Source organism: Myotis daubentonii, chromosome 3 (assembly GCF_963259705.1).
Source record: "Myotis daubentonii chromosome 3, mMyoDau2.1, whole genome shotgun sequence".
NCBI lineage: Eukaryota > Metazoa > Chordata > Mammalia > Chiroptera > Vespertilionidae > Myotis > Myotis daubentonii.
In genome coordinates, this window is record NC_081842.1 from 182,667,695 (window position 1) to 182,686,238 (window position 18,544).

The 18,544-nt window shown below is 40.5% G+C and overlaps 1 protein-coding gene across 9 annotated transcripts in view; it reads left to right on the plus strand.

Annotated features, from left to right (window-relative positions):
• NDC1 (NDC1 transmembrane nucleoporin) overlaps positions 1 to 16,972 on the plus strand; it is a 54,501-nt gene extending 37,529 nt beyond the window's left edge. For 5 of the 9 annotated variants that reach the window (XM_059689509.1, XM_059689507.1, XM_059689512.1 and 2 more), the window contains 2 exons: positions 10,670 to 10,830; positions 14,479 to 16,972. In XM_059689509.1, coding sequence (XP_059545492.1) covers positions 10,670 to 10,830; positions 14,479 to 14,542 — 225 coding nt within the window. In that variant the 3' untranslated portion in view covers positions 14,543 to 16,972. Of the gene's footprint in view, positions 1 to 78; positions 260 to 10,669; positions 10,831 to 14,478 lie in introns of those variants that run through there. The other 4 variants (XM_059689515.1, XM_059689510.1, XM_059689514.1 and 1 more) reach the window with 2 other exon arrangements.
• The last annotated feature ends 1,572 nt before the right edge of the window (positions 16,973 to 18,544 follow it).

Here is an 18,544-nt window from a genome sequence, read left to right on the forward strand (position 1 = left end):
GAGGCCAGTGGATCCCCCGCCATCAGGATGGGTGCATAGTTTTCTGTGTTTTTAAAAATATGTTTTTATTCATTTCAGAGAGGAAGAGAGAGATAGAAACATTAATGATGAGAGAGAATCATCGATAGGCTACCTCCTGCATACCCCCTACTAGGGATCCAGCCAACTGGGGCATGTGCCCTTACCAGGAATCAAACCGTGACCTCCTGGTTCATAGGTTGACACTCAACCACTGAGCCACACTGACGGGGCAGGATGGGTGCATAGTTTTAAATTAATAGATTTTTTAAGTTCTAAACTTAAAGGCAGAGAAATAAACTGTATAGTTCTTTCTTTCCAGTAGGCTGCCTTTCCTGACTTCATCTTGGATTATATGTTTTATACCGCCTAGTAATATTAGTTGTATGTCAGATGAGAGATATAAACAATGAGTGCTAGAGACATTTAGAGGTAGGTAGGGGCTGGTGTGTGCAGTAGGTTTTCTGGAGGAGGTGATATTGAACTACGCTTGAAGGATAACAATTGGTGCACCTTTTGGTCTTGGGAGGCAATTTAAGATATGAAAACATGTTTCATTGTTCCTTTCTTTATCTCAATTCATTTTACCTCTAAGGCAGGGTTATGTGTCCGCATGAGCAGAAACCGAAGTAACCACTTGAGCTAAAGCTGACCCTCATTTTACCTCTAAGTCTTACCCATCAAAACTAGTGATTTTTCTTTTTGGCTTTGAGTCCTCTTTGTGCCCATTTTCTCATGTGTGTTACTTGAGACATGTATATACACATGAATAATTCCATTATTTGTCCTTTTCTCCTAGTTACCTTTCTCTAAAGAAATAATTTCCTAGTATTTCCCCACAACTTTTAATATTTGGCTTGTCTAACCGCACAATTGGATAACAATGATTTGGGCGTATTTTTGGTACTCATTGTGTAATTTGTTTCTCATCAATCTGGCTGTGTAGTTTGAAATAAAGTGACAATAACAGCACAATGTTTTACATTATTTTTGATCCTCATAACTGTCTTGTGAAATAATGGAGATGGAGATATTTAGCTCTTCTTTACAGACGAGGGAGACTCGATGGTGCAGTGACTTTTCTTACACACACGTCTTGTAGGTGGCAGAGCTGGGACCTGATCCCCAAGCTGATTGCAGGACATTAGCAATGTAGTAGACCCCAGGGAAAGTTGCAGATCCATATTCCTTATTCTCGTTGTGGGCTTTTTATTTTCACACTAGGGGCCCGGTGCACGAAATTCGTGCACTGGGTGTGTGTGTGGGGGCGGGGGAGTGTCCCTCAGCCCAGCCTGTCCCCTCTCACATACTGGGAGCCCTCAGGCGTTGACCCACATCACCCTCCAGTCACAGGATCGGCCCCTTGCCCAGGCCTGACGCCTCTGACAGAGGTGTCAGGCCTGGGCAGGGGACCCTCATTTCCCCCCATCACTAGTTCTGCCCCCAGCCCAGGCCTGATGCCTCTGGCCCAGGTATCAGGCCTGGGCAGGGGACCCCCAGACCCCTCCGATTGCTGGCTCTGCCCCTTGCCCAGGCCTGATGCCTCCGCCAGAGGCGTAGACCCCCATCACCCTCTGATCACCTGATCGGCCCCTTGCCCAGGCCTGACGCCTCCACCAGAGGTGTCAGGCTTGGACAGGGGACCCCCATCTCCCCCCCGATCACTGGCTCTGGCCCCCGCCCAGGCCTGAGGCCTCTGGCCCAGGAATCATGCCTGGGCAGGGGATCCCCATCTCCTTCTGATCGCTTGCTCCACCCCCCGCCCAAGCCTGACGCCTCTGACCCAGGCTTCAGGCCTGGGCAAGGGGACCATCATATCCCCCCAATCCCCGGCTCGGCCCCTTGACCAGGCCTGAGGCCTCCGGCAGAGGTGTCAGGCCTGGGCAGGGGACCCCCAGCTCCCCGCGGTTGCAGGCTCCGCCCCTGCCCAGGCCTAACGCCTCTGGCCTAGGCGTCCGGCCCGGGCAGCGGGGACCTGCAGCTGCAGCGGCCCGCGATCGTGGGCTCCGCTTTAGGCCCAGGCAAGGGACCCCTAGCTCCCGGGACTGCCATCTTCGACCGTGTCCAGCTCCCATCGCTGGCTCCACCCCTTCTTCCTGCTATCACTGGCCAGGGCGGCAAAGGCGCCTGATTCTCCGATCATGGCTGGGGGGCAGGGCAAAGGCGGCCCCAGGGCCGCCTTTGCCCTGCCCCCCAGCTCTTAGCTCCCCCCTGGGTTTCCGATCACTGTCAGTGGCAGGGGGCTTCTTCCTGCTTTCCCTTTCGCCTCCCTGCATTGTGCCTACATATGCAAATTAACCGCCATCTTGTTGGCAGTTAACTGCCAATCTTAGTTGGCAGTTAACTGCCAATCTTAGTTGGCAGTTAATTTGCATACAGCCCTGATTAGCCAATGAAAAGGGTATCGTCGTACGCCAATTACCATTTTTCTCTTTTATTAGTGTAGATGAGGTTCTCTTCAGAGAGATGGTTCTACCTCTGGAACCATGGCTTTCAAACTTTTTGAACCATGACCTGTAGTATGTTTACATTAGACTCAGATGTGTATGTGTGTGTAACAGAAATAAAAGGTTCTTAGAACAGTGCTTACCTTTACTATGTGAATTGCATTCTGATGTTTTCCATTCTATTTCATGTTTTAAAATGCTGGTCAAAACTGAATTTATTTCATAAGGTTCACACTGCCCTAGAGATAGTCTGTACCCAAGTTACTTTCTTCTCACTTCCCCACCATAAGTACTTCTAATTCTTCTTCATAGTTGATTATGGGTAGGTATGACAAGGAAAGCAATGTGCTTATTTGATTGTAGTTATTCATACCTTGGTTAGGAAGGTAGGAATTACAGATTTGTCAAGCAGTCAGGTCCTGTTTACTTTGAAACAGGAGTTGGAAAGGAGAGTAGGAGGAGGCAGAGATAGATTTTTGAGAGTTGAAAGGAGTAAAAGGAACAAAGAACAGGTCCAGTAATTTGGTACTTCTGAGGGTAAAAACCGTTCCTTGTGTGAGGCTTATGGCATCTCATCTCTCCAAGGCCACATCACAGTCAGCCTTTTTATCATACGCAGCAGTCATCAGATTTTGCAAACTACCTTACAGTCTTGCCTTTTCCACCCCATATCCTGAGATTGATTAAAGTGAGTTATTCAGTGTCCATATGGATGGATATTTGTTCCACACCTTGGCACCACAGTTACTTGACTTCCTTCTCTTTGTTACTCTTTCATATACCCTTCAGTCTCATCCATGGCGTTACTTGGGCCTCATTATCCCCTGAATTCGCCACCTCCAAAGCTTAAAAACTTTAGGATTCTGTCTTCTAAGCCAGAATTCTTAAATGTTTTTGTTCCAAAAGATTCCTTTGAGAGTCTGATGAAGCCCCTGGACCTCAGAATAATGTTCTTAAATGCATAAAATAAAGTACTTAGGGTTAGAAAGGAAATCAGTTATATTTGAAATATAATTATGGAAGGATTAAATTTGTACTATAATGTGTGCTTTTTAATCAATGCATTAAATAACAGGACCTATCAGTAAGTCTAATAGCTATTTTCATTTTGAAATAATGATAAGATGAATGGTATTTCAAAATAACTGCAATAGTGGTATGATATGAAGATATTGGTGATTTCTGTTGGTGACAAAGTCACAGGAACTACTAATGATGTTGTGATTTGTTGCTTACAATCATAATTGAAAGACATGCTAAATTTTAATTAGAATTTCGTGAAGATAAATATGCAATTTTTTAAAATTAAAATTTTCTTTATCATTTTTTAATCCTCACTTGAGGTCATGCTTATTAATTTCAGAGAGGGGAAAAGAGAGAGAGGAAGATAGAAACATCAATGTGAGAAACATCGATCAGTTGCCTTCCTGTACATGCCCCCTACCTAGGTATGTGCCTTGACTGGGAATCGAACCCTCTACCTTTCAGTGTACAGGACAATGCTCCAACCAACTGAACCACATTGGCTAGGGTTAAATATACAATTTTATCCTAAAATTCATGCTCCTGAATTTTACCTATAGATCTGAGGGCTCATGTAAGGGCCCTTGCTCCAAGCACAGCCCTCTCATATCCTTGCTTCTTCTGTATACTTTGTCCTCACCAGTGTTTTCACTTTCTTAGACCTTATGTCTGTCACAATCATTTTATTACTAATTCTTTCAACTCCCTGTCCCCATGTTCTTCAGTTGTACCCATGTGGCAAAACCCTAAGGGATCAATCTCATATTTACTAGCCATCAATTCTCTTTGCCCATCCCTCCTGCACTGGCCTTACTACAGGCCTGTGGCATTCCTGACCTGAATTATTACTGTGGCCTCTTGCCCCTACTATCTCTTAACAGAGATTCTTCATTCTGACTCCAGCCACTCTCCTATTCTTCCCATGAGCCCTCTGCTGTAGTAACCACCATGAACTATTCAGTTTTTCCTCCCAAATATGTTTTCTTAACCTTACTCTAACTCTATACCTGATGTCTTTAAATCTTTGATGTCTTTTCTTTCCTTCTTTACCTAGAACACATTTTTCTCCTTTTGTCTGGCTCTGCTCTGTATCCCCATCTTAGTACTTTATTATACTGTATTTTAATTGTCCATTTACTTTCATTATCTTTATTGGAGTAGAGGCAGGGACCTTGTCTCAGTAGCATCTGACTGGTACTTGGCTGTCATCATCATCTAATACTATTATTATTCTACTAGAGGCCCGGTGCACAAAAATTTGTGCACTGGGCGGGGGTGGGGGGTTCTCTCAGCCTGGCCTGTACCCTCTTGCAGTCTGGGACCCCTCAGGGGATGACCACCTGCTGGCTTAGGCCTGCTCCCCGGGGAATTGGGCCTAAGATGGCAACATCCCTCTGGCAGCCCGGCAGCCCTTGGGGGATGTCCACTTGCCAGCGGGGAGCAGACCTAAGCTGCAGTCGGACATCCTTAGTGCTGCTGAGGAGGCAGGAGAGGCTCCCACCACCACCGCTGTACTGGCAGCCATCAGCCTGGCTTGTGGCTGAGCAGAGCTCCCCCATGTGGGAGCGCACCGACCACCAGAGGGCAGCTCCTGCATTGAGTGTCTGGCCCCTGGTGGTCAGTGTGTGTTATAGTGACCAGTCATTCCCAGTCTTTCTGCTGTTAGGGTCAGTTTGCATATTACCCTTTTACTATATAGGCTAGAGGCCTGGTGCACGGGTGGGGACTGGCTGGTTTGCCTTGAAGGGTGTCCCGGATCAGGGTGGGGGTCCCGCGTGGGTGCCTGGCCAGCCTGGGTGAGGGGCTGATGGCTGTTTGCAGCTGGTCACACCCCCTTCAGGGTGGGGTTCCCCACTGGGGTGCCTGGCCAGTCTGGGTGAGGGACTGAGAGCCGTTTTCAGGCTGGCCAGCGACTGAATCTCCCAACCTCTCCTTTTTTTCTTTTTTCTTTTTTCCCCCCTGAGATTTATTTACCTTCTATAATTGAAACATTGTTCCCGTCACTGGCACTCACAGCTCTGAGGCTGCAGCTGGCTGAAAGCAGGTATCTGGGGTTTGTTTGGCTTCTATAATTGAAACATTGTTTTTTTTGTTTTTTTTCTGTGTGTTTTTTGGACAATTTGGAAATGTTGGGGAGCCAGGTAGGCAAGTCCAACTCAAGGAGAGGAACTTCCACTGATGCTCAGGCCAGTCCAACTTTTTATTTGATCTGGGGTAGCCCTAGGGTAAGGAGGTTTCAATGACACACAGATACTATCATGATTAAAGGTAGGGAGGTTGCTTCAGCTATTTACATGAATAAAGGTAGGGAGGTTGCTTCAGCTACCATTATCTAGATTAACTGGGTAGTGCACAGTCCTGACCTTTGCTAGGACTTCAAAGGTTACTGACTTTTGGGGGTCTCTGTCTATACTCAGTTAGTGAAGACAATAAATGGACTCCGGCATCTCCCCCTTATTTTTTCTTTAAAAAATCAAGTATCTGTAGACTAGAAATATGCCGGGGTCCAACCCCAGCAGGTCCAGGGGTCCCCAAAGGTGTGGACGGAGTCGGCGAAGAAGGAATGACACGGAGACAGCGTTCAGTTGATCAGCAGCCTAGCCAGGATCTCCAGCCAAGTTCTGGTCTGGATCTCCAGAGAGGTTCTTCTGCTTCGGATCTCCAGCGAGGCTCTGCAGCCATGTTCCCTCGCTAGGTTCCCCAGCCAGGCTCTCTCCAGGTTCTCCAGCCAGGTTCTGTCACCAGGCACCAGTCAGGCTCTCTTGCCAACCTCTGCAGTCAGGTTCAGTCCAGGATCCCCCGCCATGTTCTCTCCAGCAAAGTTCCTCTGTCTGCAGGTTCTGTGTAGGTTCTGTCCTCCTGGCTCTCTTCTAAGTTCTGTCTCTTGAGTTCTGTGTTCTAAGTTCTGTGTCTTTCTGTCTTCTGAATTCTGTATTTATACCAGTTGATTCAATCCTATCAATCTCTATTACAAAGGTTAGGGCGTTTCTTATCTCCATTCCAGGGAGAAAAGATTATGTAGTTTAAGCATGATTGTTCGTAGTTAAAGTGATTAATTACCCGCCTGGCACTTAGTTAAGAGGTTTTATTCCCTCCCTAACTTCAGGGGAAAATCCCTACCTGGGGATTCAACCTTTCTTGGAGAGGTGACCTTGGTTAAAACACAGCGCCAAGAAGGTGAGCAAACATATTAAGAACCGTATGCCATATATGCCAGGTCCCTTGAAACAGCAAGGATGGACCGGCTCCCGGCAGAAATATAAGAACAAGTCCCAATTTCAATGTCCAACAGTTCTGAGTCCAAGTTTCAATGTCCGACAGTTCGGGTGTACATGCCAGCAATGAAATGCTGGTTCTGGATGGTGGACAAATGCAGGTCCGGTCCTCTCTGGTCTGGTCCTGTATAATTGAAACATTGTTGCTTTTGGGCTCAGAGCTGCGCCGCGGCAGGCGGGGAACCTTGGCTTCCTCCATCACTGGAGCAAGCTAGCCTCATGTTCGCTTCAGCTGCATGGCTGCCGGCCGCCATCTTTGTTGGCAGTTAATTTGCATATCACCCTGATTAGCCAATGGGAAGCATAGCAGAGGTACAGTTAATTACCCTTTTTGTCTTTTATTAGCTAGGATAGCAGTGGTTCTCAACCAGGGGCAGTTTTATTCGCCAGAAGACAGTCGTTCATGTCCAGAGACATTTTGATTGCCACAACTAGAGAAGTGCTACTGTCATCCATTGTGTAGAGGCAACGATGATGTTAAAAAGGAGCAGTCCCCATAATAAAGAGTTACCCAGTCCAAAATGTCAGCAGTCCTGAGGGTGAGAAACTCAGGTCTATAGATACTTGTTTAATCTCACAGCTAATTAAGCACTCAGTTCTCCTAACCATGGAGCACGTTTCCAATAACAAGGTCTGCTCTTCTCCTTAGCATTTGTTTGGGATTCTGGCTTTAGTAGAGTAAACTTCCGTTTCCACTAGGTTATAAGTATACAGGGACTTTCAAGGCTCTGCACAGTGGACATTTGTTAATGACCCTGGTAGGTAAATATTCAGGAAAGAGCAACTGGACTTTCTCTTTATTTGGCATTTACTAGTAAATGAGCAAAAAGTATCTGTTTTCATAGTATAACCAACCCCTCTTTAGACTTCTATTAGGGCCAAAGTAAGGCCTTCATGGAATTTTTCACTTTTCCTAAAGAGTATATTGTTCAGTAGTATATTATACTCACTGCTTACCAGTACTCTTTAACTAGATATTTGAGATCCCATTTTTATGATCTGAGTCTTTAGGGCAGGAACCATATGCAGTGCATAAAATGAGGCTCAATAGATACTTGTTTAATCTCACAGCTAATTAAGTACTTCAGTTCTCCTAACCATGGAGCACATCATTAGATATTGTAAGCCAGTGTTTCTTAGATTTAAGTTAGTCATATACTGCCTTCATAATTTTAGTCATTTAGATAAATCAGAAGATGAATGCAAAGAGACAGATACCAGCACTCCTGCCCACCTCTGTTCAATAGAAATATAATGCAATACACATATGTAACTTTTTACTTTTTAGTAGTTACATTAAAAAAATACAGGTAAAGTTTATTTTAATTAACTCAGTATATCTAAAATATTATCATTTTGTCATGTAATCTATATAAAATAACATTTTATACATGTTTTTTATAGTAAGTGTTCAAAATCTGTGTATTTTTTACTTACAGAATAACTGAATTCAGACCAGCCACATTTCAAGTACTTAAGAGCTACATATGTCTTAGTGGTCACGATATTGGACAGAACAGCTATAGACTTTAATGATGATGATGAAATTGGTCATACATGAGGAATTTCAGATTAAATCTTCAAATGATAATATTCTAGATATATTTTCCAAAACTCAAGAATTGATGACAGAAGAATGTATTTTTAAGGAGAAAAAGGAAATATATGTGATAGTCTCATCTAGTAAGTCATTCAGCAGGAAGGCCTTTATCCCACAATGTAAATAAGAACCTGAAGTCATCCCATTTTACTAAAAGTATATGTGACAGTATATTCCTTCATCTTCTGTGATATATGTGCACCGAAATTTACTTTATACAATTCATAGTGGATAAATGCTGAAAGTATACAAAGGTGTATACAAAGATGATCAGAAAGCATAGATAATGGCAAAATGGAAAAGTTACTGATTAATCTTTTGAATTTGTCTTTATAAGCCTAATAATGAAATTATTTTGCAATTATGGTGCAAAGAAAATGGTTGAACTCTCTTCAACAAAATTATAAGCTGTCAAAAGTTTTTAAAAATATTGTATATGATGGTACAAATGCAAGAGAAAGAACCAGAAGTAATGATAAGCTAGAACCTATTGGAGGTATATTTTCATTTTGAAATCAGTATTACAAGCTGGATATGTTAGCTAATGTTAGTTTATGCATGATAGCTAATGAGTTGCAGTCAAAGGATATTGTCCATTTCAAATGTATATGTCTTCAAAACATGGAAAATGTTTATGTCTTTATTTAAATGTTTATGAAATTATTTTACATTATCCTGTCATTCTTCTCTAAATTGTAAAATGACTTTAAACTAAAAGGGTCCATTGGACCAAGGTAGTAAATGATGAGGACTATTTTTACCGCTATGCTGAAAGTTAATCAAAAGGTTTATAAGAAGATTGGAAAGAAAATAATTTTTCCATTATGATTCAATGTTATTTAATGTTGCTTAAGTATATCACTGAATACCACCTCCCATACTGCCTAAAATTATCTCAAGTATGTCCTAGTCTTGAGAAATGCTCTTATAATACATGATTGGACTTAAAGTTATCATGGCAGACTGAACACACATATCAAATCTTGTTCCTTCCCCCAAACTCTGCTAAACTTCAGTAAAAGAACTTTTAAAAAGACATCCTGTATAATAAAAGCACAATATGCAAATTGACTGAACAGCAGAACGACTGGGTGGGGGTCAGGGCAGGTGGCCCGGCCAGCCAAGGCACGTGCCAGTGGGCAGAGGGAGGGGACAGTGATAGGAGGGGGGCAGTGACCAGCGACAGCGGTGGTGGAGGGGTGATGGGAGGGGGGCAGTGCTGTCCCCTGATCGGCCGCCTGGTTGCCTCCTGCAGAGGGAGACCAGACTGCGGCTTAGGCCCGCTCCCCATTTTTACTGATTTCAGAGAGGGAGAAAGAAAGAGAAACAATGATGAGAGAGAATAATCAATTGGTTGCTGCCTGCATGTCTCCACTGGGGATCGAGCCCACAAACTCGGCATGTGCCCTGACCAGGAATTAAACCAAGACTTTCTGGTTCTAAGGTTGACACAACCACTGAGCCACATTGGTTGGGCTAGTTATATCATTTTAAAATGATATTATTTACCTTTGGCCTGTAAGAATATACTTAAATTACTCTGTCAACTATAAGTAAAATCTGTTTTACTTCTTTGTTAATCCTCACCCAAGGTTATTTTTGTATTGACTTTTAGAGTGAAAGGGATGGGTAGAGATAGAGACATTGATGTGAGAGAGACACATCAATTGGTTGCCTCTTGCAACCGGGATCGAATCTGCAACCCACATACATGCCCTTGACTGGGAATCCAACCTGCGACCCTTTGGTATCAGACCCAAAGGCTGATACTTGAACCATTGAGCCCCACCAGCCAGGGCAGATGTGTTCACTTTTGAATTCTCTCTCCCCCAATCTATTCTTACTCATAGATGCTTTATCATCTATAATTATAAAGGAAGATAGTATAGTTTAGTAAGTAACTTTTATTTTGTAAAGTATCAAGTTTTGGCTGTTTTTTTTGCTGAGTTAATAAAGACTCCAACCGACACACATAAGCAGAGTAGGATATCTGTTTCACTTCCCAGCTTTGCATTTTCAAGGGTGTTGTGAAGTACAATTTTTCTTGTTGTTTTCTTTTTTTGGAGGAAAGGTCATTTTTTTTCAAGTGGTTGTGAAGTATAGCTTTTTTTTTTTTTTTTTTTAAGAGGAAAGGACTATTTTCCAGGTAACTTACTGAAGTGGCTGAACCTCTACTGCATTGTTTTTCAAACAGTTTGTGATCCAAAATAAATACAGTATATATCTGTCTGAAGTAGTCTCCTTAATCCTTTGGACTCAGTCGACCTTGGTAGTCTGCTGTAATGTGTTTTCTTTCTTTGATCTAGGCAGTTGACAAGTACTTCAAGCTTCCTCATGCTTCCAGTAAACCACCTCGGATTTCAGGAACCCTTGTGGACACTTCCTATAAAACATTAAGATTCGCATTTAGAGCATCACTAAAAACTGCCATCTATCGAATAACTACTACATTTGGTGAACATCTGAAGTAAGTTTACCTGTTTTGATCCCTGATGGTAGTCCATTTTCAAGAGTTTTCCTGAGAAATAGGTTTGAAGTTTATAAAGGCTTGCACGTTGGAAGTGTTTTTTGGGGACCTTCATGATTCCTACTGGGAATTAACAGCTTGAATTTAGACTTCATATTTTATAAAATTTGGCCTATCATATAAGCTTTAGGGCCTTCTTTCAAATGGACAAAAAGGAATAGAAAGTTATAAAAGCAGCAAGTATAATTACATAGTGTTTTTTTTAAATCAGGAAAACATCTTTCAGGGAGGAAAAAAAGGCAAAAAAATAATTCTGTTATTGCATCTTGGTCAGCAAACTAAGATGTGGGTGAGCAGAGTATTCCATAAATGAGTCCTTAGTGCTTTGTGAATCATGCTGGAAAAACAGTGACAGATCACACCTTCAGACACGGAGCCAGAAAGAAAACCACAAATGCCAAGCCTGTTTATATTTAGTTTCATTGATGTTTCTTGCTTTCTTATGAAATAATTTAAGTAGGCAGGATAAGGGATACTAATTCACTGACAAAACTATGTTTTCTCATAATCATAAATGAACTTTAGAAAATGAGAGATTACTCTGTGTTTTCTGTATGCAATCAGTTAATAGTTTTGGACTTCCTAAACTTTATTCACCTGCTTTTAGAAAGAGTAGTATTTTTTAAAAAATGTTAATGTTTTTATTTTATTTTAAATTTTTAAAAATATTTTTTTTATTGACTTCAGAGAGGAAGGGAAAGGGGGAGAGAGAGATAGAAACATCAGTGATGAGAGAGAATCATTGATTGGCTGCCTCCTGCACGCCCCACACTGGGGATCAAGCCCAGAACCGGAGCATATGCCTTTAACCGAAATGGAACCTGGGACCTTTCAGTCCACAAGCCGACGCTCTATCAACTGAGCCAAACCGGCTAGGGCGAAACAGTAGTATGTTTTGTTTCACTTCCATAGAACTAGGCAGCAACAATAGCAGGTTTTATGAAACACATTGGTTTTGAATGGGAGTACAAAAGAGCTATAGATAATCCTCTATTCTTAAGATTTGTTTAAAAAGAAACAAAATCTATTATTGAGTACCTTCTACATCTGATCTCCAATATGATAGCCATGTATGGCTATATAAATTAATGAAATAAAATTTAAATTCCAGTTTTTCAGTCATACTGGTCTCATTTCAAGTCCTCTGTAGTAGCTAGTACTAGGCTACTGTATTGGATAGCTTTGATACAAAATATATTCATCACTGCTGAAAATACTGCTGGACAGTGCTGTCCTAGGAAATACACTTAGTACTTAAAATGTATATTTTTTTTCATTTACTCTTCTCAAAGAGCCTCTGAGGTATAGATATTATCATAACAGATACGGAAACTGAGGCTCAAAAAGCTTAAGAACTTGCTTAGTAGCACAATCCAGTGAGTGTTAGAACATGAACCTGAAATCAGATCTTTCTTGCTTTTAAAATTCGACCTTCTGCCCTAGTTGGTTTGGCTCAGTGGATAGAACATCAGCCTGTGGACTGAAGGATCCCGGGTTCTTTAAGGGCACATGCCGGGGTTGCCAGCTCCATTCCCCGGTGGGGGACGTTCAGGAGGCAGCCAATGATTCTCATCATTGATGTTTCTCTCTCCTCCCTTCTTTGAAATCAATTTAAAAAAACTAATAATAGCCCTAGCGTTGGCCTGTGGAATGAGGGTCCCAGGTTTGATTCTGGGCAGGGGCACATGCCGGGGTTGCGGGCTCGATCGCCAGTAGGGGGCGTGCAGGAGGCTGCCAACCAATGATTCCCTCTCATTATTGTTGTTTCTCTCTCTCTCCCTCTCCCTTCCTCTCTGAAATCAAGAAAAATATATTTTAAAAAAATTCAACTTTCTGTGTACACCATTAGACTGCCTCTGAGATGTAAACTGCCATGCAGAATACTCTCAGAAAACACCCAATGAATGTAGAGAATGAAGTAGATGATAGTGCAAAAACAGGAAGAAGGGGAAAATAGATATTTCTTGAAAAAGAAAGGGAGATAGATGACTGATAAAATTTATGAGAATGAAGTTCTGCCTCAGTTTCTTTTCTCTGAGAAGAGCCAAATTTTTTATATGTGCATTAAAATTGATGAGGTCAGTAGAGACTATTTTGTACAAATATAGGACAGAATGATATGGTGGGAAAAGTGTAGAGATATACTTAGATTTATGTCTGGTTATCATTGACTGTCTGTGGTTGTGGGCAAGTTGCCTAATGATTTAAGTAACTTGCTCAAGATTTGGCAGGTTAGAAAGTTGCAGAGCCAGAATTCAGACTCAAAACTTTCTGACTTGCGAGTTCTATCTATAGTGTCTATAATCTTAACCAGTAAGTTGTGCTGTCTCCTCTAACCTTTGAACCTTTCTGCTACAGTTACCCTCCCATGAAAGGGTTATGTTATTCATCCCACTTTGTTCCACTTGTTGCTAATAGATATACAATGGGAGCTTACATATATAAAGCCCACACTTGTACGTTATATGTTGCTTGGAAATCTATTATTATTGTATAATACCTAATTTATTCATTATCCACAGCTCCACCTCTGAGAACCAGGTTTAAATTTGATTTACTGGTTTTCTAACTTGTAACACGTTAAAATTTGAGGGGAAGAGACAGATATTAGAGTCGCGAGTACTAACAGTAGTAGGAACGAGTGCAGTGCCTGCTAGCAGAGAGAAGATTCATGAAAAAAAGCTGCAGACTTGGTGTTTGAGAGAGTTCAGAGCCATTTAGTTGGAGAAGACAGCCTCACTAGCACCTAGGTGGGAATTTGCACAAAAATACTTGAAATGGTTCTATTTGAAGCAGCAGCATGGTTTAAGAAAGCAGAGATGTGTGTGTTTGAGGACTTTTATAATGATGTGTAGCAAAAATGTTTTTAGCAAGATTCTTTGGCACTTTCAAAAGTAGTGACCTTCAATTACTGGAATTTTATTATTGAGTAGTGATATATTACTATTAAACATCTAGAAAATTAGAATCTTCCATTGTATTCACTTTTTGCCTGGAAGTTTTTACTAGTTTCAGTATATTTGCCCTACTTTTGTCAAGGTAATGTATGTTTGTGGGGGTGAAGGTTGGGAGAGAACTCAATTTCCTCATCCAAGACAGAATTTGTTTTCAAAGGGAAAAGTAAATCTAAACCAAAGCTGTTACCTTTGAAAACGATTAGTGGAGTCTATTATGTTTTAACCAAACATTTTAGTTTAAAGGATTTTATATTAAAGGCAATTCAAATACTCCACAACTCAAAGATAATGTTGGAATCTGGTTTAAATAAAATAATAAAATCCAGAAAATCTGTAAGGCCTGGAACTCTGCACAGCAGGTTCCATAGTGGAGCAGGTTAAAATCGATGCCTTCACTTGTCAGTCTTAATTTGCTTTGGTCTTTTAAAGGTGGAAGCATGCCATTACTGAATGCAAGCCCTCCTCATTAGATTAAGGAGAGTTTTCATCCAACTTTTTCAGAAGTACTAAATAAGTGAAGATTTCTCTTCGTTTTTAATTGTTTTGAAAAATATTGACTCTGTGCTCTGTGGTTCACTTAATATGCTTAATGTAAAATAAAGCTTATGCTTTGAATTTATGTTTCATTTAGTGCTGTGCAAGCATCTGCAGAACATCAGAAAAGACTTCAACAGTTCTTGGAGTTCAAAGAATAGTTAAGTAATATAAACTGTGTTCATTACACTGCTGATACAACTACAGATGGGACAGTAAATGTTCAGCATTCTTGGATCAGAAGAAAATGGACTAATTAGATGCTTCCTTTGTCGTGGTGGTTGCTTTGAAAACTATACTTTAATGGGAGAAATCATGGAAAGAAATTCTCAACAGAATAACTGAAAACGGCCTTTTCTGTACCAGTTGCTTGTGTGTGTGGTATAATAAAATCTTTATTCAATTTCACAGTTACATCTATGGCAGTAGAAATGTCTCCAGCTTATAAAGCTTAATAATAATTAGGATTTTTTTAGAATTTACTTTTGAGAGGAGTAGAGCCAGTTCAGAAGGTAAAATAGGTTGACTTAACCCAATCTTCCTTCCTAGTCATTCTGAGAGTTTAACTCTTGTAAACTTGAAATACATAAACTTTTTTAGAGTTGTTTCTGTTTACTAAAGGATTAAAATGGTAACATTGGAGAAAAGTTCACAGAAAATATATTGTCTAAAGGACATATTTTGTCAATCTGTTAGGTTATGTTTTTATTTCCAGAGACAAATTAAATTTGCATGATTGTCCAAAAAAAAAGTCTCAATTTACAGATGCTAACTCTATATAAAGGAATGTGGAAAAATGCAGTTCTTAAGTTACAAGATTAAACATTCACATTTGGTTTTTAAAAGACAGTCGACTGACATCTATGAATTTGTTTTGTATCATGCTAGTAAACAATTAAGTACATGACTATTTTCCCAATTAATTTTACTTTCTTTTTCTGGAACAAAACATTATAAGTGATTGTAGAGTTTTTCAAGTGAGAGAAAAAGTTTTGCAAGAAAAACCAGGAAACTTTTCCCCTTTTTACCACTCTTCATCTTCATTAGATGAAATTATTTTGTGAAGCTTTTTGGCCTCAGAGGGAGCAGTCTTCCCTGTGTTAACTGGCTAATTAAAATATATTAGGAAAATCTTTACAGCCAGAAACAACTTAGTCATCAAATAGCAAGTGAGACCAAGACGTCAGAGGGATTACTTAGGAGCATGTTGTATGTCCCAAAATTGAACGAGGTAATTTTATTTGCTCAATTTCTTTGGAGATGAAAGATTAGAAATCCTACTAGTAGATATCCACTGGACTAGCTTGGACTGAAATGCTTCCTTGTAATTTTTTTTCCTGTTATTTTTCTCCTCCAGTGTCCCAAAATGTTTTCTTTAGTCAACACAGTATTGTATATGAGTCTTTATTAATATGGCATATATGTCTACAATTTGTCTGATTATTTGATGTACTATTATCTTTATTCCTTCTATTTGTTGCCCTTCAGCCAGCACATGCCAAATTATAAATGAATCCTACTGACCTTTAAAGTGTCTTTATGAGACAGTTCCCCAATTGTCTAGTGTGTGGAGGATTTAGGCTATTGCCATTGCTTTTTCTTTTCACCCCTGAAGAGGAGTTGATCGCTTTTGAATGTGAAAGTTGAATTTTGAAAGTGGTAGTTACTTACAGATGGCCAGAAAATTGTGACTAGGTTGACTGAGAACTGTTGAATTTTATGTTTTCAAGCCACTGAGCTTTTTATATTCCATTCTCTGTGCTGAGGCATTTTGGGAGAAAAGGACTCTGGCTTCTGCTTCCATTAAAGAATTGTAGTATTTAACCCATTTGATTCCTGAGACTGATGATGGGATGGTTCCTTTAAACTATTGGATAAAATGTCTGGCTAAGTGTAGATTTTTGCCAAATACTTGGGGCAAAGGTGTATTTGATGAGCAATGTAAAAACTTTTGAGGTATTCATTCCAAATTCTCTCCAAAAAGAATGTGCTTTGTACACAATATAGGTCACATAAAGTTTTCTTGGTGGGGTCTGGAAACTGTCCCCCCAAATCTGGATTGCATTTAGTTGGTAGGGGTGTCAGTTCCTTTTCCTCTTTGTGTGTCGATAATCTCCATACCATCTGTTGGGATAGGGTGTGGCTCAGTCACCTGTTATTAAAAAGCTCCTCTGGCTCCTCCTGTGTACAAGAGGAGAGAAGCGTTTCCTTTGATGAAGTCACAGCTTGGTTATGAGCCCAGTGGTGCTCTAACACTGGCCTGAAGATTAGAGTGTTTTTTAAAAGCTTTACTCTGACTGTCGGTATAAAACATGATTCTTTCCGCTCTTGTAATGTTTGCTTGACCCTTATGGAAGCTATAAACCCACAAAACTTCTTTCCCGGAGAACCGCGAAACTGTCCTAGAATAAACATCGCACCATTCAGTGGACATGGCTGAGCTTCAGTTTGTTACTTTGCTGGATTTGTTCTTGGTAATTGTTTTGTATGTCTTCCTGTAAATATGGTAATCTGTTTATATACTTTTGTATATCACTGACCTTGAATTGGGTAGAAAAATAAATTGACATTTTAAAAAATGGGACAATTAATTGAAATGTGTATATACAGGGTCAATTATTTAATTTCTGGTGTGTATTTCCTTAGCCATTTCATTTACATCTCCACTGTTGTTGCTTATAAAACCTGAAAAGGTTTAACTTCTTGCAAAATCAGCCTTTGTCCTTAGCCAGACTAATTTGGTGGGTGATCAGTATTTAATGGTAACTCTAAGGAGCCTGAATTTTATTTTATTTTATTATTATTTTTAAATTTTTAATTATTATTTTTTAAAAATCTTTATTGCTGAAAAGGAGCCTGAATTTTAAAAGTCTCTTTTCTTCATTATCTTGGCTTCCTTTCTTCCAAAACTTAACAAAAGAGGCAGGTGCTGATAGCCATCTTATAATAGAGGTTTCTTTCCTTGCCAGAATAGTGTTTCTGAACGGATCATATTTCCCCAGCCTAACAGTTATGTCTGTCAGCTTTACCTAAATTAGCCTGAACTTCACCTCAAGGTAGTTGAGGTGCTATACTAGCCCTGAAATCCCTCTTTTGCTCTCCCAACTGAGTCATCTTTCTTTAAAGTCAAGTAGCTTATAACAAAGATGGCTTTAATTTATCAGTTAACAATCCATCTAGTCTTAGCAAGCTGCTGACCAGAATCACACTGTGAGAAGGGTTTATTATAGATCAGGAGTTATCAAATTTACCATGCATCAGAATCACTTGGAAAGCTTGTTAAAACACTGGGTCCTACCTCCAGAGTTTCCGATTTGTAAATCTGGGTTGGGGCCTAAGAACTTGCATTTCTAATAAGCGTTGAAATGATGCTGCTAGTCAGAAGAGCACACTTTGGGAACCATTGCTCTATTGTGTTTTCTATGTGGTCTCTCAGATGAGTGCCTGAAGCGTATGAACTATCATTTGCTGTAAGGTAGAGCTCTTCCATCTGATTAATTTATTGGGAAGCTTGAAGAATAGGGTTAGATCCTGGAGGTCAGGCTTTGTGATAAGCTCTGATGGTATAAAGTCACAGACGTTGCCCTCAAAGAGCTCACCACTTTGTGTGGCTAAAGTAAGTGGAGGCAACCTTGTTTTGCACATAACTATTTTCTACTCACAAAATTGATGTGTCTTGCTATTCTGTTTCATTATTGATTGAACATCTGTTCTGCCCTTAGCCTGCACTAAATGCATCTTCCTCAATGTCCTGGTGCTTAGCCTGCTTTGTTACTTGCATTTTTTTACAGGATCTGTGTGACTCTACCTTGCCCTCCAGGGTTTTGTTCTCCTTGCACACACATATCTGACCAGGCACTGTTGAGTGTGCCCTGCAAGTGGTTCTGGTGGCAAAGTAGTTCTGGAGGACCTATAGGATGCCTCTGGCAGACACATTGGAAGGTGACCTCTAAATCACAGACCTGTTGCTTTGATAGTCTTTTGACAACATATTGACTATTGATTGGTTTATCCTTTTTATCTTTCAATTTATTAAAAACTGTTTTATAGCTTGAATAAATATAGTCTCTCCCTAACTATATTATGATTCTTAGTTGCAAGGACACAATCCCACCTCAGTTTAGCTTGAGCATAAAAGGGAAATTTAACCTTAAGGGCACAGA